The 24,017-nt window shown below is 45.3% G+C and overlaps 3 protein-coding genes across 6 annotated transcripts in view; 1 reads left to right on the top strand and 2 right to left on the bottom strand.

Annotated features, from left to right (window-relative positions):
* Positions 1-3,212: 3,212 nt before the first annotated feature.
* Positions 3,213-8,522, top strand: RAMAC (RNA guanine-7 methyltransferase activating subunit). 3 transcript variants are annotated; one of them, XM_045871139.3, is made up of 4 exons: positions 3,269-3,358; positions 3,897-3,943; positions 6,522-6,700; positions 7,428-8,522. In XM_045871139.3, exons 3-4 carry the CDS (start codon positions 6,531-6,533, stop codon positions 7,612-7,614), a joined length of 357 nt encoding a protein of 118 aa, XP_045727095.1. In that variant the 5' UTR covers positions 3,269-3,358; positions 3,897-3,943; positions 6,522-6,530; the 3' UTR covers positions 7,615-8,522. The 3 variants fall into 3 exon arrangements, with proteins under 3 accessions (XP_064425889.1, XP_045727094.1, XP_045727095.1); XM_064569819.1 differs by lacking the exon at positions 3,897-3,943 and having other exon boundaries at positions 3,213-3,345; XM_045871138.3 differs by lacking the exon at positions 3,897-3,943 and having other exon boundaries at positions 3,220-3,358.
* A 6,907-nt stretch (positions 8,523-15,429) lies between these two features.
* CUNH15orf40 (chromosome unknown C15orf40 homolog) lies at positions 15,430-20,817 on the bottom strand. Of its 2 annotated transcripts, none has more exons than XM_045899314.3 (4): positions 20,655-20,817; positions 19,896-20,022; positions 17,852-17,979; positions 15,430-16,588 (listed from the first exon to the last, which is right to left on the bottom strand). In XM_045899314.3, the coding sequence occupies exons 1-4, from the start codon at positions 20,766-20,768 to the stop codon at positions 16,487-16,489; spliced, it is 471 nt and encodes a 156-aa protein (XP_045755270.1). In that variant the 5' UTR covers positions 20,769-20,817; the 3' UTR covers positions 15,430-16,486. The 2 variants fall into 2 exon arrangements, with proteins under 2 accessions (XP_045755270.1, XP_045755272.1); XM_045899316.3 differs by having other exon boundaries at positions 15,430-16,328; positions 20,655-20,814.
* A 1,108-nt stretch (positions 20,818-21,925) lies between these two features.
* Positions 21,926-24,017, bottom strand: part of BTBD1 (BTB domain containing 1) — a 44,315-nt gene continuing 42,223 nt past the window's right edge. The window contains exon 8 of the mRNA XM_045899312.3: positions 21,926-23,793. Coding sequence (XP_045755268.1) covers positions 23,635-23,793 — 159 coding nt within the window. The 3' untranslated portion in view covers positions 21,926-23,634. The remainder of the gene's footprint in view (positions 23,794-24,017) is intronic.

Here is a 24,017-nt window from a genome sequence, read left to right as displayed (position 1 = left end):
GTGGGGAATGTGAGGCAACAGGTAGGTTGTCCTGGCTGCACATTTTGGTAGGGAGACTGCAGGGGAGGAGTTCCTGCCTTCTAGGTTCCACATCAGCCCCGGGTCGGGGGAGTCTGGGCTGTGTGGCTCGCTCAGGATGTGTGGAGTATGGAAGGAAAAGGAGGAAACACTGTTTCACTGTGGAAAGAGCAAGGCTTTGTGGAAGTATCACAGACTTGATCCAAATCCTGCTGCCACTTACCAGCTGGGCCCTTGAAACAACTGCATAACCTCTTGAACCTCAGTTTCACCATCTTTAAAGTTGTCATTGTCCAAGGTCACTCACAGCCTCTCAAAGTAGGAGTCTTTAGCTGCCAGGATTCCCCAGGGATGTCTGCTGGTATGTTTTGCCTCTAGATCACTGGGTTGACGTGAGGCTTGAAATTACGGGTAAAATTAGGTTAATTTACAGAGTTGCTTGAAGATAAACACTGAGATATAATACTAGTAACAGAGACAAGAAAGTCAACTAACGTAAGGCAATCTTTTCCATATGTATCCACAGGCCCAAGGACATGACTATCTAGCCGACTCTTGGTTTCCACACAGGTCATGATGTGCTGGTGGTGGGATCTAGCCCTGTACTGGGCTCTGCGCTCAGTGGGGAGTCTGCTTGAGATTCTCTCCCTCTGTCCTCCTTCCCCAACCTCCCTCATCACCACCCCTCAACCCGTTCTCTCTCTCTCTAGGATGGGTAAATAAATACTTTATTTTTTTAAAGACTTTATTTATTTGAGAGAGAGAGAGATAGCAAGAGAAAGCATGACTGGGGGGTAGTGAGAGGGAAAAGCAGGCTCCCCGCTGAGCAGGGAGCCCAAAACGAGGCTCGATCCCAGGACCCGGGGATCATGACCTGAGTCAAAGGCAGACACTTAACTGACTGAGCCACCCAGGTGCCCCAATAAATCTTTTCTAAAAAAAACTAATGGGCAGAAACAGTTTCATTTGAAAATTGGTTTGAATACCTAGAGTTCTTCACAGAAACTCTCAGAAGCCTACGGGCTCCTAAGTACTTACGAAATTAAAGAAATATGCCCTTTACTGTGCAAGTCCTCATCTCCTGGAAATAATGCCATAATGAAGTCACAAGGAAGCCAGCAAACTGATCTTCAACCACTCTCCTCTTTCCAACTATCCTCCCGGACTCCTGACACCAGGTAGGGAAGCATTTTTCTGAGTTTTTCAACTGTTACACTGCTGCCATGTATTTATTCTAATCTCTTCAAGTTTGTATTTCCTATTCCTGCCTCCTAAATATGGGTATTTCCTGAGGCGTAGGCCTTGGCCTTCTGCTCTTCTCTATAAATACGTTCTCCTTTGGAAAGATCATATACGCTGATGATTTCAACTGTTGTTTCTTCACGGATGACTCACACATTTACATATTTAGGCATAACCTTTCTTCAGCTTTAGTCCTGTATTCCTAACATGCCATCTAAGATTCTACAAATCTTTTTGAGCGCTGAGCTCGTTTCCGCTTTAAATTAACTCACCCTTGGGGGTGCCTGGGTGCCTGCCTGGGTGGCTCAGTCGGTTAAGCCTCCAACTCTTGGTTTCAACTCAGGTCATGATCTCAGGGTTGTAGGATCGAGCCCCGTGTCGGGCTCTGTGCTTGCAGAGTTGGCTTGGGTTGGAATTCTCTCTCCCTCCCTCCCTCTGCCCCTCCCCTGCTCTCTCTCTCTCAAATAAATCTTAAATAAAAAATAAAGCCAACTCACCCTATGGCTATCCCTTCTCAGTCCCAATTTCCCAGGCTTACAGGGGTGGAGTCTTCCCTGATTCCTCCTAATCCTTTCCTCCCACCATCCACTCTGTTACAAAGGAGTTACTCAAATTATTGTAACCTTGCTCTTTCCCCGCTTACCTCTACTATCCGACCCGGAGACTACCAGAGCTCCTCATTCATACTGTCCTGTTCACTTTTGCTGGCTTGGTGTTTCTAAACATGGCTTGGAATGTTCACAGTTCCACATTTATTCCACCTTTATTGAGTGCAAAGCCCAACACTACACATTCCAGGATGCAGAAATGACAAAGGTCTATTTACAGTCTAGTAAGGGAAAGAGTTGTACACAATTTTAGCTCAAAATTAGAAAGTGGTACTACCTGAATGAATGCATGAAGAATGGTCCAGAAAGTAGGATGGACATTCAGTGGGAAAGAAAATTTATTTCTAGATGAAGTCACTTGACCTGGCTTTAAAGAATGGACAGAGTCCCGACATCCTAAGAAGATGGGGAGGGAAGGGCATTCCAAAGAGAAAGAGACAGGAGCAGTCTTTCGAAAGGTAACGGGCAATCCACGCAGGACGTGCTTCACACGGTCTGGTTTGCCACGGGCAAGGGAGAACGAAAAGGGAACAGCAGAAAATAAAGTTAGGGTTTTGAATTCAAGTTAATAAGTCTGGCCTTTAACCTACTGGCAACAGGGAGCCAGTGAAGGTTTTCGATCACGGCTGCGTTTAAAGCGACTGAGCAGCTGTCAGCTGGGCCGGCAGGCGAGGGCTGCCGAAGGAAGGGTACCTAAGAGAAAAGCAGGGCCTGTACCCTGCTCGGGGGGGGCTCATGAGAACTTCGAGCGGACGCAGTGCGTGAGGAGGGTGGATGGACGCCGGAACTTCTGCAGAGGTAGAACCGACAGAACTCGTCAACCGACGAAGTCAGTGAAGGGAGAAAAAAAAGGCGTCAATTGTGGACATCCAAGTTTCCAAGCGGAAACCGGTGGTCGTGCTAACAAAAGGGGGTGCACCGTCCGGAAAGCCGTTGGGGCGCGGGGGCCGAGTTCCGTCTGGAAACCCCGCGCTGCTGCAACCGCAGAACCCCCGAGAAGGACCGGGCGAGGCGCTTGGAGGCAGCAGCGCGCTGACGACTTCAGCGGGTGCGGGGGGGGGTGCTTCGGCAAAAGCGGGCAAGGAACGGACTACGGACGGGGTGAGGGGGGGGCACCGCGGAGGCCCTGCGCTCGTGCCCCGCCCACGGCGGCCCTCGCCGCGCCGGAAGTGGCCTTCCACGGCCCCGCCCCGCCCCGCCTGTTTCCTGGACGCCCGTCCCCACCCGTCACCGGCGCGCAGCCAGGGGGGCACTTCACACACACAGCGACATCGTGTCCCGCCCGGGGAGCGCGGGCCGAGGGCGCGCCGCCCGAGCGACCCGCACGAACCCGCACGGCGGGCCCGCGATCTCGCGATCCCTGGCAGGCCCGCCCCGCGCCTGCCCGCCGGAAGCGGAAGTCAGGCGAACGTCCGCTCGCCGCTGCAGTGGCTCGGTTACCTCGGAGAGCTGGGTGGTGGGAGATCCTTTAGCCGCGGTGAGGGCCGGAGGTGGGTGTTCCTGCGGGTGCGGCGGGCGGGGTGCGGCCCGACCGGGTGGCCGCGGCCCTCGGCTGGCCTGTCGCCCGGTGGGGGGGCCACGCGGAGCGGGAGCCGGGCGGGCCGAGCGAGGGGCCGCACGGAGCGGGCACCCCCTCGCTCGGCCTCCACCGGCAGTCGCGCCTGGGGCGCTGAGGTGCCCCGGCAGGGAGCCGACCTGCCCGAGCCGTGGTGGGCAAGCCCCGCCGGGCCCTGGTGGCGGCCTCGGTCCGTCTCCCGGGCACGAAGGCCCAGTGCGGGCAGTCGTGTCGGCGCCAGTCGCCGGCACCGGAGTTGCGTGTGGTGTTACTTGCGAAGAACCTAGTGGTGCTGGAGGACGAGTCAAGGGCTGACCCCTTCTTCCACGAAGAGAACGGGCTTGTCCTCATTCGTGCTCGGACTAGCGCACTGGTTCCGGAGGCCCAGCGGGGCGCTTGTGACCAGCCCCTCCCCCAACACCTTTTGAGGGTTTCCTCGGAGGGAATCAAGCGGTGGTTTTTCCCTCCCACAGATCGAAACAACGTAACATTAAACACCGCAGCTGCCTCAGGCTGCTGGGTGAGTGAGGCTCGGATCCATCAGAATGCTATTGAAATCCCATTCTCACGACTGCTGATAAAGACACTTGTTCGCTTGTGGGAGGGGGTCGTGGGAGTAGCACTTTTACTTGCCTTGGGACTTCTACTTCCCGTCTGGTGGGATGTGGGTCGTTCTTCTGGAGATTTCTGTGATTCCTCTAGAAATCCAGGCACGGTTTTCCGTAGCTGAACTTACTACCAACCATCCCTTGGACTTGAGGGTTGACATCAGTTTGCCAATCCCAGACACACTGAAAGTCGAGGAGAGCAGTAGCCTGACCGAGAAAACGTCTGGGTATTGCTTCCCGCATCCACACAGTAGTCTTGGTTTCATTTTGTTGGGATAAGGGCAGTAGTATAAATACGGGCGTAAGTTTTGAGGGATTTGGAGGAAAAGCAAACTAATGAAGAAGCCCTCTTCCACCATCACGTGTCTTTGTCAAAGGCTTTTATTGCAAGTTGAAGTAATACAGGAAGAAAAATAATTTTAGGATGTCAGGCAAGAGGGAGAGACTCGGTTTTAAAGTTTGAGCATGTCACCTACATCCCAAATCACAGAACAGGTTTTAGGAGTCTTGAGGCAGGGCGCCTGGGTGGCTCAGTTGGTTAAGCGACTGCCTTCGGCTCAGGTCATGGTCCTGGAGTCCCTGGATCGAGTCCCGCATCGGGCTCCCTGCTCGGCGGGGAGTCTGCTTCTCCCTCTGACCCTCCCCCCTCTCATGTGCTCTCTCTCTCTCATTCTCTCTGTCTCAAATAAATAAATAAAATCTTTAAAAAAAAAAGGAGTCTTGAGGCAAAGAGTAGAAAGATGAAGTTGGGGTTAGGGAAGGCAAGAGAGGTAGTACTGACCCCTGCTTGGCCAAGGAAGACTGGGAAGTGGGGGCTGCCTACAGAATACTGATTGGGCTTCCAGGTCTTGGATAAAGATTAAAGGAAGTGAACTCTTGGTCCCCTGACTTCCAAAGATGAGGCCTCTTGTAGCCTAAGCCAAATCTTTTCTCAGAGGTAGAGGGCTCTCTGAAAATGTGGGTGCAGAAATATTACTTGAATTAATCCATACTTGGCCCGGGGAACCCAGCTGATAAAAAGTTTCAGGTTTTTTTTAGCTGTTAGATAGTACCTATCGTATTTTTCATTTTGTCACAGAATAAGCCTTTATAAAGTACCCTAGACTTGAGTACCTGTTCATTTAAATGCTTATTTGCCTTTCCATTTTCGTGTCTCTCCTGTATTTTCAGTTTCTCTTTTTTATTGGTTTTCTTTTCCTATAAACAGCCTCAGGGACACTGTCCTGGGAAAAACTGGAGGTAATCTTCTAGTAACCCCTTCGCTACTGCCCTTATTTCTCTTGTGTTCAGTGAAGTTTCTTGAAAGCTTGGTGTGTAATCCGTGTTGATTTCTAGTTCCTTAGCTTCCAATTCTCAATATATTAACAGCAGTCCTGCTTCAATTCCTAGTACTCTAACATAATCACCTCCTAATGGCTAAATCCAATTAATTTTCTCTTCTTGGTTCTATCATTGTGCCATTCAACACTGAGAACCATTCACTCTATTCTTGCCTTCTGTGAGAAGCTGTTCTGGTTCTTATCTGTGTGTGTCCCCCTCTGATCCCTTCTTTATCTCCAACTTCCTTATAGGTCCGTGTTCTCCAGGATTCTGTTCCTTGATACTCTTCTTATTCCACCGTCTTCCTGAGGAATCTCATCCACTCTCACAGCATTAACCACCATCAAAATTGCTGATGTCTCCCGTATTTATCATCACCCTAGTTCTCAGTCCCACATAGATAACTGGGAGCTGACTCTCCATGTGGATGTACATACCATAACTAACTTCAAACTCCGTATCCTCACCCACCCTTTTTCCTGTGGTTCCTATGGCACCACAGCCCATCCAGTCATTTGGCTAGAAGCCTGGAAGTTATCCTTTATTCCCCCCTCTTCTCCCAACATCTAGTTAGTGGTTAATTTCTCCTGGAATTCTTAACAAACTGCGCTCACAGTTGCTGCCTCAGATTGATCCCTCTAGGCTTGCAGTAATCTGCCTTTGGTCTGTCCTCACTAATCTCTTCTCTACCCTGTTAGCAAAGTGGTCCTTCTAAATAGTCAGTTTGCCCCAGAGGCTTCCCTGCTTAAACCACTTAGGTTCCTAAGACTCCCCCTTTCCTACCAGAATGAGTGCAAAGTTGTTTGCCTTGAACACAGTTTTTCAGTTTGGTCCCTGCCCATTTTTCCAGCTTTGTTTCTTGACATTCACTGTTCCTCTCTTTGTATTTACACCATGTCTGTCTCTTACACTAGACTGAGAGCTCTTTGCGGGGTAGAGACCATGATATATTATTCATCTTTGTATCCCAGGCGCCAGTTAACACAATGCCTATGGTACAGAAATCAAGAAATACTGAGCTGAATGTCTAAAACCATCTTAAGTTTAAAAGTATACAAAGACTTTTACAAGTACCTTGCCTAAAATTGTTCATTTCTTGGGTTTTCACTGTTTGGTGAGACAGCATTTTTTTAAAAAAATTCTCATAGAAACATATTAAAAACTGTACAGAATTTCAGGATGACAGACACTTCTGAAGCTGTTCCCAATTTTGAAGAGATGTTTGCCAGTAGATTCACAGAAGATGACAAGGAGTACCAGGAATACCTGAAACGCCCTCCTGAGTCCCCTCCAATCGTTGAGGAATGGAATAGCAGAGCCAGTGGGAACCAGAGAAATAGAGGCAGTCGGTATGTATTGCTTCAGGAGACATGCATGTGGCTGATGTGGGAGAGGACAGCTTTACTCCGTGCGCCCATAAGGCCAGAGAGGGCAGGGACCAGTGTCCCTGTTCAGTATGGCATACCTCGTGCCTGGTCACTGCCTGCACACAGTGAGTGGCTGGTAAATATTTGCTTTAATATTTTGTCAGCACCATGTATTTTTTCCTTGCTGTTCAATTGTGTATGTGTTTTAATGTTTTTTTTAAAAATGTTCTTCCTGTGGACTAACATTTTAGTTTCTCTGCAAATATACTTTACAAACCTAGAGTCTTCTACAAAACTCTGTGCTAGATTCCATAAAGAAGGCATTGTCTTTGGTTTTACTTTAGAAAATTATACAATGGAAATTTCATCTATTTAATAATTCAAAATAGATAAAAGGAGTAAATGACCATACTGCTCTTGTACAATCGAATAGATTTCAGTTTGATTCAGAAACATCCCATCGTTGTGGGTTTTGTGTTGTGGTCTGCCTATTTCTCTGCAAAGTGTATCCAGTATAATACTGGAAGAATGATTTAAATCTTAGGAGAGTTTTGAATAACTGGTGCTATATATAACATTCTGCAGAGAAAAATGTTTTTTACTCTCGTTTATGGAGTATTAGATTGAGAAATAAAATGCACCAGGATAGATTTGTCATTTGTGTTTTTTAAAAGGGAAGTATAAAAATCTTTTTGTTTTGTTGTTGTAGGTTGCAAGATAACAGACAGTTTAGAGGTAGGGATAGCAGACGGGGGTGGCCAAGTGACAATCGATCCAATCAGTGGCATGGACGATCCTGGGGTAACAATTACCCGCAGCACAGACAAGAACCTTACTACCCCCATCAGTACGGACACTATGGTTACAACCAGCGGCCTCCCTATGGTTACTACTGATGGAAACGTCAGCATCTTTTAGTAAAACCATTTCCTCTGTTAACATGATAAAAGTTTGTGTGTATCTTCTGTTGGTCATAGTTTTACATCTGATTTCAGAGAGTGGATTATTAACTTTTTGGAACTTGTGACTTTTTTTAAAAAATGAGCTCTTACTAGAGATGTGATGGTTCAGTGTGCCCCTAAAAAGGTTGTGGATTATATTGCCTGACTTCTACCTCAGATTCTTCTTTGTTTCATGACTTAATAGTGCTTTGAACTTGGTGTCTGTTTTCCTTGTTTGACCTCCATGGGGTTCTGTCTTTGTTTTACACAGAAATAAAAATTTTAGAAAATGCTTGATTTGACTTTGTAAGGTAAGGAAGTATCCATATACTCAGATGTGCTCATTCCTAAATTTTTACAGAGGTTAGTACAGCCAACTCCTGAATGCACAACTATGCTTACTTGTAACGTATTGTACGTGACATCAGCAGTTAAAGGTAAAACAATTGTAGATGCTTCTTTTGGCTTTTGTTGTCATGTCTGTGGTACCTTATCATTACTCCAGGTATGAGTCAGTTCCACAATCGCTTTGGTCTCTTTTTAGAGGGATGTCAAGAATAAAGCCATAAACTGGGGAAGGGACCTTCTCAGTTTCAGTGGTGGTCAGATTGGGGCACACAGTCGTTTCATTACAAACTGTGAGGCTTTTTGCTAACTTAAACAAAGCTGATCAAAATTCACGTTATAAAAAAGTTTAACTGTAAATGTTCCCCTTTCCTTTTCAATAGTATGTATATAATGCTGCATTCTGACTACTTACTTTTATGGTATTTAATGTGAATTGATTGTACAATGTTATATTCACTTCCGAATGTGCACCTTTGCTGCTTCCTCTTGTATAAATACAGTGATGCTGTAACTTCCTTTTAGACTGATTAGTTTATTCCAGATCATTTTAATGGCCATTTCAATGGTTTTATTCAAATAAACTCCTTACAAGATTAAGCAATTTCTCTCTCAAGTTTTGGCAGTTAGTCCATTCATTAATGTGATGAACCTTTTGGTTTTTTATTGTTCTTTCCTTTATATCTGTTGAAAAGGCTTATTTGGCTTAAGAGTAGAAGTTTCATCATAGGGAAAAGGAATATAAAGGCAACTCCCTAAATGTGCCTTCTGCTGCCTTCTCTCTTAGCACTCCACTCTAGGCCCTTGAGGTTGACTTCTCCAGGCACTGCTTCTCCATGCTCTGGATCCAACTCTCCCTTCCACTCCCCTTCCTGAAGAGCCATCCTTTCAGGTAACTGTTTGACTGGAAAGGATCTAATAAATTGGGTCTTCACACTCAGATGTAAATCAGATTTTAACAATAAGATAAGGGTTTTCCCTGTACCCCTCTAATTGCATCAATAGGCACAGTGCTGTTACATCTTTATCTTGGTACTACAGATATGTAGCCTAGAGAATGCAGAACGGCCTCACTGCACCCAAGATGTTCTCTAAAGGCAGATGGGTTATGAAGAACATCTGTCAACTGACAAAGCACAGGCACTGACTCACTGGGTCAGTAAAGCCACAGCTTTAGAACAGGATCCTGAAGGCCCTCTGCTGTGCCCGCCACTGGCACTAATTAGGGAGGCCTATGGGTCCATGGCGCAGGGTCGGAATGAGGGATGGGGTTCAGGAACCTCAAAGGAGAGGTTATTTTCCAGTAGTATTTAAATATTCACAGATGGCCTGAGTGTCAGCCCTGCTTGAAAATATGGTAAGAGTCCTTTTAACATGAATTATTTCTGCATTCTGCATGAGGAGCCTATGTGGCGGTGGTTCTTTTCTTTTTTTAAACAGCAGTCACCACTAGACTCCCCTATATGCTTAAAACAGGAAATAAAAGTCACGGTTTCTGCTTCATGTGGGAGAGACAGAAAATAACATGAAAAAAATTAAGGATAATTCAGAGAATTATCTGAAGAAAATTAAAATAGTGTCAAATGGAATTAATCTCAGATAGTCTGTTGCAATAGCCAAAGCATTAAGCGTAAGGAGTCCTGGCTTCCAGTCCTGTCCTTACAAGGTGTATGACCTTGAGAAAAATCAGTTAAACCTGGAGCTTATGTGCTCACCTGTAAAAATGAGGATAATACCCTGCCACTCTTCACAGGGTCATCATAAAATAAGTGACCAAACATACAAGAGCTTGAGATAGAAACTAGAGCTTATGACCATTAAACCCCCCACTGGCACATAACTGATGCTATGTAAACGTTTGCTGAATCAATGGGAGGGAAGTATTTGGTAAATGGTAAAGCACAGTGTTGATCTAAAGGATATAGAGTAACTGATAGAAGATAAGGTAGAGCAGGAGACTTATTGAGAGTAAAGATTTGTGATTCTTAATGTGAATTAGTATATGAATTAGCAAAAGAAGAAATTCTGTCCTTCAGAATATAACAAATTTCAAATATCAAAGAAAATTTATGTAAATATTGAGCTAAAATTAGTAGCATTTGCTGTTTGAAATTGACGCTGATTTTAAAATGTCAAATGCTGATTATGGAAACATACCAGATTAATATCCTTTTGAGACCAGCTTGCTGGAGACTTGAGATAGAGGGTTTTTTTTTTTTTTCCTTTCTTGAGTGCCAGAAGGATTTGAGGTTATCCAGAGTCATAACCATGGGTCACAGCTCTGAGGATAGTTTGAACTCTTGAAACCAGATAGAAAAAAGACATCTGGTGAGATTTCTAGCATGGTTTTGGTTTTCAAAGCTGCATTACTTATAATGCTCAACAGACAGGATGTACTTTTCCCTTTGTAATTTATTCGCCTGAAGGAAAATCTAGAATTTTATGATAGAATTAAGAGTAATGAAATGTCAGTTTGTTTGTTTTTTTTTAAAGATTTTATTTATTTATTTATTAGAGAGCGAGCGAGAGAGAAACAGCATGAGAGAGGAGAGGGTCAGAGGGAGAAGCAGGCTCCCCGCTGAGCCGGGAGCCCGATGTGGGCCTCGATCCCAGGACCCTGGGATCATGACCTGAGTCAAAGGCAGTCGCTTAACCAACTGAGCCACCCAGGCGCCCTGAAATGTCAGTTTTAAGTTTAGAATACTAAAAAGGAAGGAAATTATATCTTGCCCTGAAGATTACTGATAACACTAATTCTGAACTTTAATAAAAGCACCACACCTTGTTTCTAAAGACATTTTAACACCTTAAAATTTTTCCTAGACCTATTCCCTTTGATTCATTCAACCCAAACACAGATTTGGCTGTGTGTGGAAACCTATGCCCCTGGCCTTTGACTTCTTTTATTTAGTGCTATTGCTTACAGTGAAAGGCAATTTTTTTTTTCATTAGAAAATGTAGGGAATATACTCCCCACTCATGGCAACTTGTAATACCATTTAATAACTTCAGTTAGCTTGAAAGATGACTTGTGAAAGTGCTTACTTTGGTAATGTTAGACAAATTGAGGTATTACAAACCATTCACTGAGAAGTTTATTTGGGATTTGTCTTTCAGTATCTTGTATTTTGACCACAGGAGCATATTTGAGATATAAATGAGGATTTTGAAGTACTAAATAGACTTTAGCTAATTCTGTGTGAAAAACCCAATTATATAGTTCACTCTGTGTCATTCCTGTGTTTGTTTATAAATTTAGAAATATGTGCTTTTACAATCCTCTGGCTTTTAATTTAGAATGAATTAAAGCCAACAGGAGTAAATACTCTTGACATCAGTAGGAGTTACGTTAATTTTTAGATTTCTGCTTCAGAATTCAGATATATTCTTTGTGCTAGGTTCTGTACTATCTGAACAAAGATTTCGCTTGGCTTCTGGTAAATTATTATGGAGCCAAATCAATAACTAGATTCAAATAGATTATACCATTGGACTCCAAGGTAGCCTTGAGCAAGTATCTCCTCCTTTCCAGAAGTCTAGACCTCTACTAGGACCAGCTTTTGAGGAAGATAGGGACAGTAGCAGAGATCCCGTAACCCATGGGCATTCTGGGAGAGAACAGCATGGAACAAGCCGGCTGCATGGGGCTCATCAGTAGGGCTACACGCTATCAGGACATGCCACAGTTGAAGTAGCTTCAGCTCCTGTACCACTGCGGAGGCTGCTAGGTGCCCAAGAAATGCTCTTATCTGAGGAGTTGGTTACCAGTGCCCTCAGGCTGGGAAAGTGGAGATAAGCTGTGGATAATAACCCCCAGATTTTAAGATTTACAGGACGGTATGGGAGAAGCAAGTTAAGAGGACAGGCCTTCCATCAAAACTGCTAACATGTACTCTGACTGCCCCCTTGTAGGATTAAGTGAAAGCATTTACACAAAGTATGCATCACGGGGCTGGGCACACAATAGGTTGCAGGTCCGTGTCAGCTGTGTGCGTCCAGAGGTAGAGTGGGATGTGGGGTACCTCTGGGCTGACCTGGGTGCAAGGAAGGCAGCTTACAAGTCTTTACCAAAGTCTCCACGGGCTGATGGGCTAATTCAGTTGTTTTCATTCCTGTCCCTAAGGGACACACAGAGCCCATGTATTAATTACCAGTTAGATTTTCTCTGGGTTTCAGTGACTTCTCCTGAGATAGCTGTAGGGGAGGATGTGATGATCTCATGGTTTTTTTCCACTGCCAGTGCCTTTAACTCCCTAACGGATCTCCAGCCTTTGTCTGAATTACATGAATAAAGCTTCTCTAATTGCTAAAGGCCAGAGCTTTTTCATTTGAGTGTTTTCTCATTTTAAAATTTCCTTCACTATATATGTTTGGGGTGTATACAAAATAATAAAACATCATAAAAAAGTGAACCACCACCAATCACTGCACTCATCCAGCGATTATGGCCTGTTGTGTATGTTCTCTTTTACCATGCCCACACAAATATGTGTAAATTTGATATACGTATATATTTTTCTGTTTACTGAAGTGAGATTGTACATATAAATTTACACACACACACGTATTACTCTTTGTTCATGCAACATAATAGACATGACTCCAGTAACTAGAGATTAAAAATTAACAGTCTAATACTCTATGGTATGGATTTTCTGTTGATGATATGATTATTCTCCTATAGGTAGACACTTAGATTGTTTCCTCTTTTTTGCCTATATTCTTTGGCATTTTTATGTATTCTATGAGGTATTCTCCAAAGTAGGATTATTAGATTAAAACACCTGTATTTTTAGTAAGTGCCACATTTTCTAAAACACTGTAGCACTTCACATTCCCATTAGCAACATATGAACGTCCATATATATGTCTCCCCTCTCCCTTCCTAGGACTTCAACTTTTTGTCTAGTTGGCCACCAGCGTTTTTGTTTTTGAAATCAGAGAACTTTACTAGGTTTTATCTCCCTGTCAACCATTCTTTGTCAGTGTTTCCCCTGGGATGCTGCACCTTTTATTCCTTAAAATCATTTTTTTTCCCAATATTTTCTTGATTATATCTTGAAATCTTTGTTCTGTTCCACTTTTTGGGTTCTTTTTCAGGACCCCAGTTATGTCTGTGTTGACTTCCCTTTGCCGGACTTCTAGATCTGTCATTTTCCTTTCTTTGCTCACCTTTCTCTATCCTGCCTTCCAAACTCTGTGCCCTATTCTCTGTTGCCTCCTCTCTCTTGTTTCCAACATGGCCTTTTCTTCCATGATGCTTTTATTTTTTTAAAAAAATCTGATTAGCCACCTTTCAAGTGCTCAGTAACCACATGCGCCTAGCAGCTACCATACTGACAGCATAGTTTTGGAAGAGGACTAAAGGCTTGGAGTTCTGTTGACTTGACTCACTCCCTTAGTCTCCAGTTCTCCAACCCCCCAAGGTATCCCTAGGGAAACATAAGGCGCTGACACAATTTGAAAGCCAATGTGATAGTAAAACCATCTTATGGAGGAGCTTCATGTAGAAATGACCACGGAGTCTCTTAAGTTTGGGGGTTCCCCCTGCCCAGACTCTAGTATCAAGGGGACTAGATGGACCCAGTGGCACACAGCCAGAAAAGGATTACAAAATGCTGAGAACCTTATCAACTGAATTATAAGGACTGTCATAGGAAAGCCTATCTGGGCAGAAGTAGGTGGTCTTCTCAGAGCCTAGAAAAGGGGAGCTCCTGTGCCAGGAAGCGTCAGTGTGCAGTGTTGTCCCAGGAGACGGGCTAAGATATAATGGGTCTCTCTCAGATGGTCAGAGCTCCCCTGCCCATCCCCTAATTCCCTTGGTTCTGATCCCAAGCTCTCCAAGCAGTCTTCAAGTGATGACTGGCTTCTTGAAGGGATTTCCCAAAGTAATAGAATATACTCACTAGAGGATCCCACTATCCCATCTATTTGGCAGGTGTGTTCTTCACTCAAATTAATAAACTGGCATCGTGTTTAGAAATGAATTCCTTGCCAATTTCCCAGCCCAGTTCCATTTTCAAAAACACCAACTAAATTGGGGTTTCTGAAAGCTGCAGAATGAATGGAGACACTCGGGGCCATGCTGACTCCACTGAGGTACTGAGCTAGGACTTCTGAGGACCCAGCCAAGGAAGTTAACACCACACTCTGACCCGAACTGATCGCAAGGAATGTGGCGATAAGCCTAAGAAATGTCTCCAAGACCAGCAAGATCAGTGTGTGACACTGGGAGGCACCACAGAAGACATTTCCGACTAGTACTGCTCACTTCAAGGAATTACCAGTCCCCTCAAATTCTGTGTGGCTTTTGCTGTTGAATTATGGTGCCACCTCTTGGATGTAAATTGAAAATCTAGCTTCTTAAAATGTTTAGTCTCTAGTCACATGCATTTTAGAAAATTTATGGGGGGGGTCACAGTGTGTTTTTAAATTTATATTTTGCATTACAGTTAAGGAACTACTTAACCAAATCCCTTACTACAAATCCCTGGCTGGGGCGGGGGGGAGGGGGGATACCTGGCAGCCCATAGCCCAGAGAAAACCTGCCTCCCGAAGTCTGAGCTTTTAGTTGTTTGGAACTTTAAACATTACAAAGGTGCCACCTACATTCTCTGGTTCTCTCCCCCCATTCCCTAGACACAAAGGAGTGGGGAGAAGCTAACAGAGCTTCTGGAAAATACCAGAGCTCTTCTGAGTGGCCTCTTTTCCTGCTGCAGGGAGTGGCATGGGGATGTGAAGCCTAGAGCTGTTGCCTTTTTGCCTCCATGAAGGAAGTGGGCCTAAGGATGAAGCTGGCACTGCTAGCGAGCATGAGGCAGGGGAAGGAAAGAGAGTCCCTTATGACACCGCTGAGCTGCTGCATCAGACTGACCCCTAAGTAAACCCTGCCTCTGGACTTTCCAGGTATTGGACTAACAAGTCCCTTTATGGTGTAAGCCAGATAGAGTTCGGTTTCTGTTACTTGTCAAGGAAGGCATCCTAACAGTGATCCATGTAAAAAAACCGTAAGTAAAATGCCTTCAGAGCACACACTGAAATGTATGGGAAAAGAGCAGGAAAAGTTCTGAAGCCAAGACCAGGTACAGCAGAAGCACTTCTGGAGGCAGTATGGCCTCGAGAAGAAGGCAGCTGAGCATAACTCGTGTTCTGCCGTTAGTATTAGCTGGGATCTTGGGTAATCCAAGTGACTCTTCTTGTCCTTGGTTCCTATCAACAGAATAGGAGTTGTACTAGATGGCAATTTCTCAGCTCTTTCATCATCAGTAATTTTTATTATTGGTCCTTCTTGGGGATTTTGTATTTTTAAACGTTTCGTCTACCAATATATTTTCTCAGGTACTTAGACAAAAGCACACAACTGCTTTGATTCTGATCAGCAAAGGTAATGAACTTATTTACCTGACCAAATCACTATAACTTGCATTGGATATTGAAAAACAAGGTATTTATTATTAGCTTTTGAAGCTTTAATGTAGATATGATTTCTGATAGGCTTTTACAAATACTGAAAGTAGCTTCCAGGCCCTCTTCTTTTAAGGATCTTTGGAGATTCATAGAACTACCACATTTGAAGACTGCACCATCCAATGAGGACAAAAATTCAGTGACTTCCCCAAAATAATTAACAGTAAATTACAAGTCCTGATTACTCTTACTTTTTCACAAAATGCTCCATAGAGTTTTCAAAAGACACAAAAAGCATTTTTGTATTTAGATAAGCCTTTTAAAATATAAAGTAAGACCACAAAGCAGTGTGACAGGTTTTCTTCTGTCACTTGTAAACTCTAGAGAAGGCAATTCTCAGAACCCTAGAGTGCTGTGGAAACATCTTCATTTACAATCAGGATAAACTGCATCCAACCAGGAGCCCTGGGTCCTAGCTGCCATCCCGCATGGTGTGATCCTGAACAAGACTCTCAACTTCTGGATAGCAGAAGCCCCGTCACAGGATGAAAGGGGCCGACTGAGGTCGTCTTGAAGATCTCTTCCAGTTCTGTTATTTTGTAATGCAATGAAATCGGACTAACATGTTCCAAACTGTCTGGATGTCAGAACCTACATCGAACATACAATACTTTTAAAATTCCTACTTCTCTTTTGAGTCCTGTTCTTAAATTTTTTTTTTCATGTTCTTCAGTGCACTGAAATACATTTTCCTACTTAACAGCCTCTTCATGAATAGCAATTAAAAAGCTTCTCAAGGATGTACTTCTCATAACTTGCTTTTATTTTTTTTCAACTTGCTGCTTTAATTTCTCCAAGATCTCTTCTGCAGTTGTGGACACTAATAGCTTCACCACTTTTTCACGAGATTTACCACCCTGGACCAAAAGGAAAAAATGGTGTGAGGATGACTCACTGAGCATTCTAGTGCTATTAGAGAGAGCAGGGCTCAGCTGCGGCCATCAAAGCTGAGTCCTCGGGGCTGCCGCTGATGGGCTGCAGCTTTCCCGACAGCCGAGCTAGCGCGTTCTCCCGCTCATCTCTGGGTTTCTGGTCTAACCAGCAGCTGTATCCCTAGATTCCGCCGTACTACAAATGTTGACAACTCTCCAGGGTTTTTACCTTCATACATCAATTTCTGTAATAATAAAAACTGGCATTAAAATTTCAAAATGAATGGAGTCCAGACGTAGAATATCGTGTTTTTAAGTAACTTCCTGGTTTAAATTAAAAGTGAAAATTATTTTTTAAATTATCAAATTTGCAATTTTATATAAACTTTGTATAAAAATCATTCCAAATATAGAACTGCTGTTCTGTTACACATTTCTGAAAATTCAAAAAAAAAAAAAAAAAAGCAAATGCTCTAATGCCACAACCAACTGAGCCAAGGGTTTCATTTTGAAACATCCTTTAAAGAAGGTAAAATCTGAGCCAGGGTCATCTATCGGGGTAGAAGAGCAGGAAGTGCCTTTCACGCCAATGTCAGAGCGTGCGCACCGACAGAATCCGAAATGACCTGCCACAGGTGGAAGATACATCAAGGGAAGTGGTCTGATGGGAGAGATTTTTAGATGCAGCCTATTAACCAAAGACTCTGAATGCCAGCTAGAACCTGGATCTAGAGAGTATATCATTAGAAGCATGGTTGGGTCTCACTCCTGCAAATTCCATTTCAATAAGTCTTGAGGGACGCCTGGGTGGCTCAGTTGTCAAGCATCTGCCTTCGGCTCAGGTCATGATCCCAGGGTCCTGGGATCGAGCCCCGCATCAGGCTCCCTGCTCGGCGGGAAGCCTGCTTCTCCCTCTCCCACTCCCCCTGCTTGTGTTCCCTCTCTCGCTGTGTCTCTCCTCTCTCTGTCAAATAAATAAATAAAATCTTAAAAAAAAAAGTCTTGAGTGATGCCCAGGAATGTGTATTTTAGACATCATTCCCAGGTGATTTTGATACCCACCCCCAGAGCAAACCCATGATATTAATGACTTCACCTAGCCCTCTCTCTTCTTAATGAGCTTCTCCCGGGAGTCAGGATAACGTGGGGGACCAGAAACACGTTGATGGACTCACTAAGGGACCCCTTTCAGATTTGTTAGTATGGTGACGATTTGAAGGAAAAGACAGATAAAATCAGTCTGACAGCAGGTACAAGAATACATGTAGAAAGGAGAAAATGCTCGAAATGGTGGCAACTAAGGAATACATGTACAGAGCACGGTCAGAGTAAGGATCAAGGCAGTAGGAATGAAGGAGACTACAAAGAATTCACACATTTTAGTGATTAAATGGACGAGAGTTTAAAAAGAAAACCTAGCTTTTCAATTACTTGGAAAAGAAAGAACCCGTATTTATAAAATAATGACTGTGTAATCATCAAAGCTGTTTCCAGGGAGAGAGACCTACCTTATCCAAAACCACGTCACTCTTCCTGAGCTCCAAGACCTTGGAGAGGTACCGACAGAGCTCGGCATTAGCCTCTCCTTCCGACGGGGGGGCTGCTATGGCCACGCTCACAGCTTCCACTGTCACGTCTGCAATGAAATCAGCGCGGACTATATCCTCAGGAGCGAGGATACTCTGTAAAAGGGTTTCCCTGGCACAGAGTGGGTTTTCCATCAATAACTACTGCATGAAGAAATGAGCGAGTAAACTACTCACACTTGAAGGAACATAAACATGATAAATACGCCTCTGCCATTTCAGGAAAGAAATCCAGAGAAAACTGACATTTCCCCCATCCTGTGGACCAAGATGGGCCCAGAGTCCTGGGCAGTGTCCTGGGCCTCAAGCAACTGGAAACTGGATCAGGAGCTGGGTGTGAACGAGCCAGCTCACGGTTCCGTCATTGGGAAAATGAGATTCAGCTCATGTGAAATGCCTCTTTTGGTTTTTAAAATGCAGCATTTAAACATTTACACAGCACTTGTATACACTAATTCGATGGCACACAAACATGTTTCAGGGACTTCACAAATATTAATGTGTTCAATCCTCACTACAGCTTTATGAAGAAGATATTAATGCCATTATGATGATCTCCAGTTGACAAATGAGGAAACAAATCCAGATGTGCCCAAGGGCACATGGCTATAAAGCTATGTTGTAAGTCAAAGTTAATTTGAATGCATGCTTTGACATCCCGGGACAGAGAACATTGCTTTTGAAGAGTGCTCCTGCCTCCCCGGTCAATACAGCCTTTATAAAGTGCACCTGCCCCTAGTCCTCCACAGTTACTTGGAGTGAGAAATATTTACTCAAAGGAGTTTGCAAGTGAGCTTAAGCTGGTCCCCACCTGGGGTTACGCAGGCATTTTCACACACTTACACCTTGCCCATGTGAACGACGTGGCCACGGAATCCACAAGCACAAAGTAGCACAACAACCCACCTCCTGTCCTGTCATCGACTGGGATTCTAAGGTGTGCCTTTGTCCGCATTTTAGTACCTTTCAAATCCAGATGTGTCTCACAATAGAGGGCAAAGAAAGTATTCACATGGATTTTGTCTTGCTGGTACACAGAATACTTGCGTACCTTCTAGTGGATGGCATCTCAGATTTGGCGACACGTGGTGTGCCGAGAGCGGGCTGTCCACAGCGACTACTCAGAAAATGCTGGCCATGGTGGGTGCGGCCCCCACACAGCCAAGCTAACTCGGCCACTAGCACAAACCACGTCCAGCACCCCAGTTCTGAGGTCTTGTTTTCAAAGTGTAAAAAGAAAAGGAATAAACAGCTTTGGAGGTGAAAAAGACCTTCACAGTATTTCAGATGAATGGTTCTCAAACTTTTTTCCCACCAAGAATACCGCCCCCGCCACCTGCCCCCATACAAGTTCCCCTGGACTCCCAACATTCACAATAAATGAAAACAGTTACTCAGGAGCCCTGCCTGCTGCCCCCCACCCCGCCGTGTCCACCTAAGGGATCCCTGAGGCACCTTCTGGGCTCCAGGGAATCGCCCGAAAGCCTCTTAGTCCAATATTCCATCCCACAGAGAAAAAAGAACTGGGCCCAGAAAAGTTTTGTATTGTTTTAACTTAAAACAAGTTTGCACAGGAGCTGAAGACCAGAGCTCTCAGATTCCAGGTTTTCTCCTCCTCCTTGGGTCATTAAACTCAACCAAAATGTCTCCACTTCTGAAATAAGGACAAACTAGTAATTCTAGGCTACATACACGTGTCCTTTCTAAAATACCGTATTTTTAAGGGAGAAAATATACAATGGCTTCTTCATCGAGCTGGGTATGCTTTAAATATCGTATGTTCGCGTCGACACTGGATTTACACCTTCACCTTATTAGAATCTAGGAAACGGGGAAGCCTCTCACGGCAGATTCGAGAACCACACCGACTGCACAGGATCCACTTTGAGCCGACCAAGGCGAAGGGGGGACGGAGGGGGACCCCCTTCCCCCGCCCCATGACTCCCAGCTCAGCGTCCACATATACCTGTCACAGCGTTTTGTTTGGACCCGGGTTTGGCACGGATGGCTATGGTGACGCCACCCTTAGGATCAACCGCCACAGGACCCGGGGGAGGAAGTGGCCTCTCTGGCTCCTTGCTCTGGTTCTTAGCCTAAAACGACAACAACACCCACACGACGACTTTACAGGCTGTACGGCACGTGCCCCCGACCCCCTTCGCCTTTAACGAAGACGAGCTCGCCGCGCTCAGGAGTCTCTGGCCACCCGGAGAGGCTTCCCGAGCTTCCCGAACCCCTTCTCGCACGAGGCCCTCCGATCGGCCCAGCCGAGCGTCAGCCTCCTGCGCCGGGAATTCGCGACCAGCCCCCTGGGGGCCGGGCCCTCGCCCAGGCGCAGGGCCACCTCTCACCCACCCGCGCACCTCCGGCAGCACGAGCTGGCAAGCGTGTGCGCGCAACCGGGCTGCAAGCGCGTGTGCTGCGGGAGAGGAAGGCGCGGCGGCGGCACCCAAGGCCCGCCCCCGTGACGGGAGCGCCGCCCAGCTCCGCGTCCAGGGCCCGGGCAGCGCGGCGGCAGGGGCGCAGAGGCTGCGCACCGGCGGCCCAGCGCGGGAGGGCGCCGCCCCGAGCCCCCGACGCCGGGGGCGCTGCGCTACGGGCACCCCGCCGTCCGGACGGAGGCGGGGCGGCAGAAGGCCGCGGGGGCCCCGGGTCCCGGGGGCCGCCAGCCGCCGGCTGCGCTGCCCCGCCTCCCCCGCCCCCTGCCACGGGGCTTGCCACTGGCCTTGTTCGTCGCACCGCCTTTCCTGGGCATCTCGGCGCCTGAGGGGAGCCGGGCACGGGCTCCGGCCCCGGGTCTCGACGGGAGCCGCCTCAGCCAGCCGCTCCGCCGCAGCATCCCCGCCGGGGAGCCGGGCGGAGGCGAAGCGGCGCCGGAAGAGCGCTCCGCGCCTGCGCACGCGGGCGGGCGCGGCCCCGCAGGCCCGCGTCTCCGGCCCGGCCCCAGGGCGACCCCTCCCGGCCGGCGGGAGCACGACCCCCCATCCTGGAAAGTAGCCCGGGAGACGCGGATGGAGAGCTGGGCTTGAATCCTGCGGCGACGGCCCCCAACCACAGCCCCGCACACCCCAGGGAGGCAGGCTGTGCTACGCGGGTCTTCTTTCCTCCTGGGAACAAAGGCCTGCAGCGCGCGGCAAGGCGGGCACAGGCCCAGGCGTCGGCCGGCTCCTGCTGCCCACCAGCGGGTGCGGACGCTGCTCCCCACGGCCCACAGGGGGATGTGGAGCGTCGTGCAGCCTCAGCCCTCGGGCACATTCCACCCGTTGTGCCAGGCGCTGAGGATTCCACAATGTAAAAGGAGAGGAGATGATACTCTGGTGTGCGATGTGCCAAGAGGTGAAACCGGAGGTGGGCAGAAGCAAGGGACTGGCGCTTGGAGAAAAGATCACTGGCTGCAGCGTGGCCAGCAGAGCAGGGGCGGGGAGACCTGCGGCTCAGATGGAAGATGGTGGCCTGAGCCAGGATGATGGCAGCGGGGCAGAGAGCGGAGAGTGCATCATCTCAGGGATATTCAGGAGCTGCAGCTTGGGAGGGAGACCTGGGTTTATATCCTGCCTCCCCCGACGGACCTTTAGAAACATGAAATCTCTGCGTGTGAAGTGGGTTTTAGAACAGTACTTAACTCACACTGATGTGAGGCACAGATGAGAATGTGTCAGCTACTTAGTGCAGAGCCCGCAACACAGCGATCGTTCTGGTAGCGATTATTAACACCAAACGACCCTAACAGAGTAAATAACGAGAGGAGTCTTCATGCTCCCACCTCCTGAGATTAGAACAAGGGAGAAACACCGGAGGCCACAAAAAAGGACGAAGCAGCAGATAGACGGCAGGAGTGATTACTGCTAAGGCAGCAGCGAGGCACTCTTATTTTGTGTTGCATTACTTCCATAAATTAAAAATAAGGTTAAACCTCAATTAACTAGGATCCTTGTCCCAAAACAGTGTCTTATATTCAACTTCCAGGGGGGAAAAAAAAGACAAATAACAAAAAAGTAAAAGGATAATATTTATTTTTTTAAAAATTCCAGGGGATGTCCCGGATCAGTGAACAGTTCCGTTTCTTAGCCCTTCTATAGCTACCTTCAGTTACAATCACTGTTCAGTACAACATACTTGAAAAGCATTTGAAATGCCTCAAATGTCAAAAAAACATTAACTTACTTACCCAGGGCATACTATACTTTGCAAGGTAGAAGTACTTTCCATAACGGTTACTACAGGGTATTTGCTGGTTAATCTTTAGTTAACCAGAACCACATACATTTCATAGATATTCCAGTTAACTGAGGTTTACATCCATAAGATACCAGAGATAGAAAAATGTCCCTTCTTCAGCAATTTTGAGACCTCCGCCACCAACACACCTCACTACCTTCTTAAAAATATAAAATGAAGTGCTATTTTAGATGAAAAATTTTTGTCCTAATTACTATTATTTAGAAAACCTCAATTCTTTTTAAGTTGTTACTTAAAAGAACTGTGATTTTTAACCATCTTCCAAAACTATTTGATAGATCTTAAACTTAATTACACATAAGCTTTTTTTAACAAGATAATCACTTTTGAGGGAAAAAGAGAATGTTATTTATATAAAAATTTTGCTTTATAAAAAAGTATACAAATGTTACTCTACCAGGTATACTTCCTATCCCCTCCTAATACAGCTGTACCTGTGACATGAGTGAGGTCATAAATATGAAACGTATCTTACTTCTTGGGTAGAACTGTGTAGGTGACAGTAAGTATACTTTTCAGGAGTGATTCTGTTGGTTCTCTTTAAAATTTCAAAGTAGTTGTTAGAAAGGTCAGTATTTTATTCAGTTTCTTGTTATGTAAGATTATCGCCCCAATGGGGAACTGACGCTGGTTGGCCGGTCGCCACCAGCAGCGCCATCTCAATCTCGGGCATTCTCAGGAGCATCCCCCACACAGACACACGAGGACAATGGTGCAGTTCAGTGATAAAGAATCCAGTCTTAGACTCTACCTTTAGATCCTCTGTTTATGTCACATTATTGTGAATCTGTACAAACTCCATCTATAGTTTAAAACTGTACTACGTAACACGACTATATACTATTATAAAATATCCTTTTTTGTAAATACATTGAGAATGTTCTTGGGCATTTATTAGGCCTACTTCTAGCACTATTCTGAATGCTAACAACCAGATACTTCAAAACTCCAAATATAAGGTCAGTTTTCTTAATTTTCTGAAATTAGTTATGTGAATTAATGGGAATTCTTTAGGAATACTGACCCATCCCATCTCATGTAACCTTCAGAATAGATAAGCCTGTAAGTCCAACTCATCTAACCTTCACAACAGTTAAAACAACATCAACAACAAAACCAGCTGTCTGAAACAAGAATCTTTCTATAAAACTGTGGAAAGACCAGGAGTCAGCTGATCTATGAAATTATACAAGATAAAGCTGAAAGACCTGAGCTTTGTTTTGTTTTTTTAAATAGTTACGCCCAGTTCTCTTTTCCCCTAAGGTTATAAGAAAATGGAAAATCTGCTTTTAAACCATGCAGAGATTTAAATCAACATTCTTCATCTCCTCTAAGAAACTAAAATGTTTCTTATCTTAAAATTTTAAATATTCATGACACTCAAACTATTTTTTGTGGCCAGTTTTTTATGCCTTTGAGACTAGATGGTATGGTACTATTTAGCCAAGATGTATCAGAATGTTGAATTATGTATAAAATATTATTTCTGGTATTTGTCCATCTTCTATTGAAGTGCCATTATTATTGCCAGGGGAACTGAAAAAGAAAAAAACAGTCTTGCTAGCAGTAGGTGTCTCATGCACGACTTTCTTCAATCCTTTTGTGCCATAGTGGGAATCTGGACCCTAAATGAGAACAAAAGGTTCATTAGTAATTCTCATTTAATAAGCACTCAATTTAATGTGGTGTTTTAATTAGATTAACAATCTATTATATTTCATTATAGTTCTTATATGAAACTTTATGTTAAACCATTTCATGAAAAATGAAGTTTTTGCTACAAAGCCAGTTAATGATTAAAAATACTGAATGTAGAAGTCCGCTTTTAGACAACAGTGAAATGGTTTTA

This window comes from Mirounga angustirostris, unplaced genomic scaffold (genome assembly GCF_029215605.1).
Source record: "Mirounga angustirostris isolate CCGP_5_RB_7025 unplaced genomic scaffold, mMirAng1.0.hap1 SCAF_9, whole genome shotgun sequence".
NCBI classification, from domain to species: domain Eukaryota; kingdom Metazoa; phylum Chordata; class Mammalia; order Carnivora; family Phocidae; genus Mirounga; species Mirounga angustirostris.
Note: the sequence above shows the minus strand (reverse complement) of the source record. Positions and strands in the feature narration are given on the sequence as shown.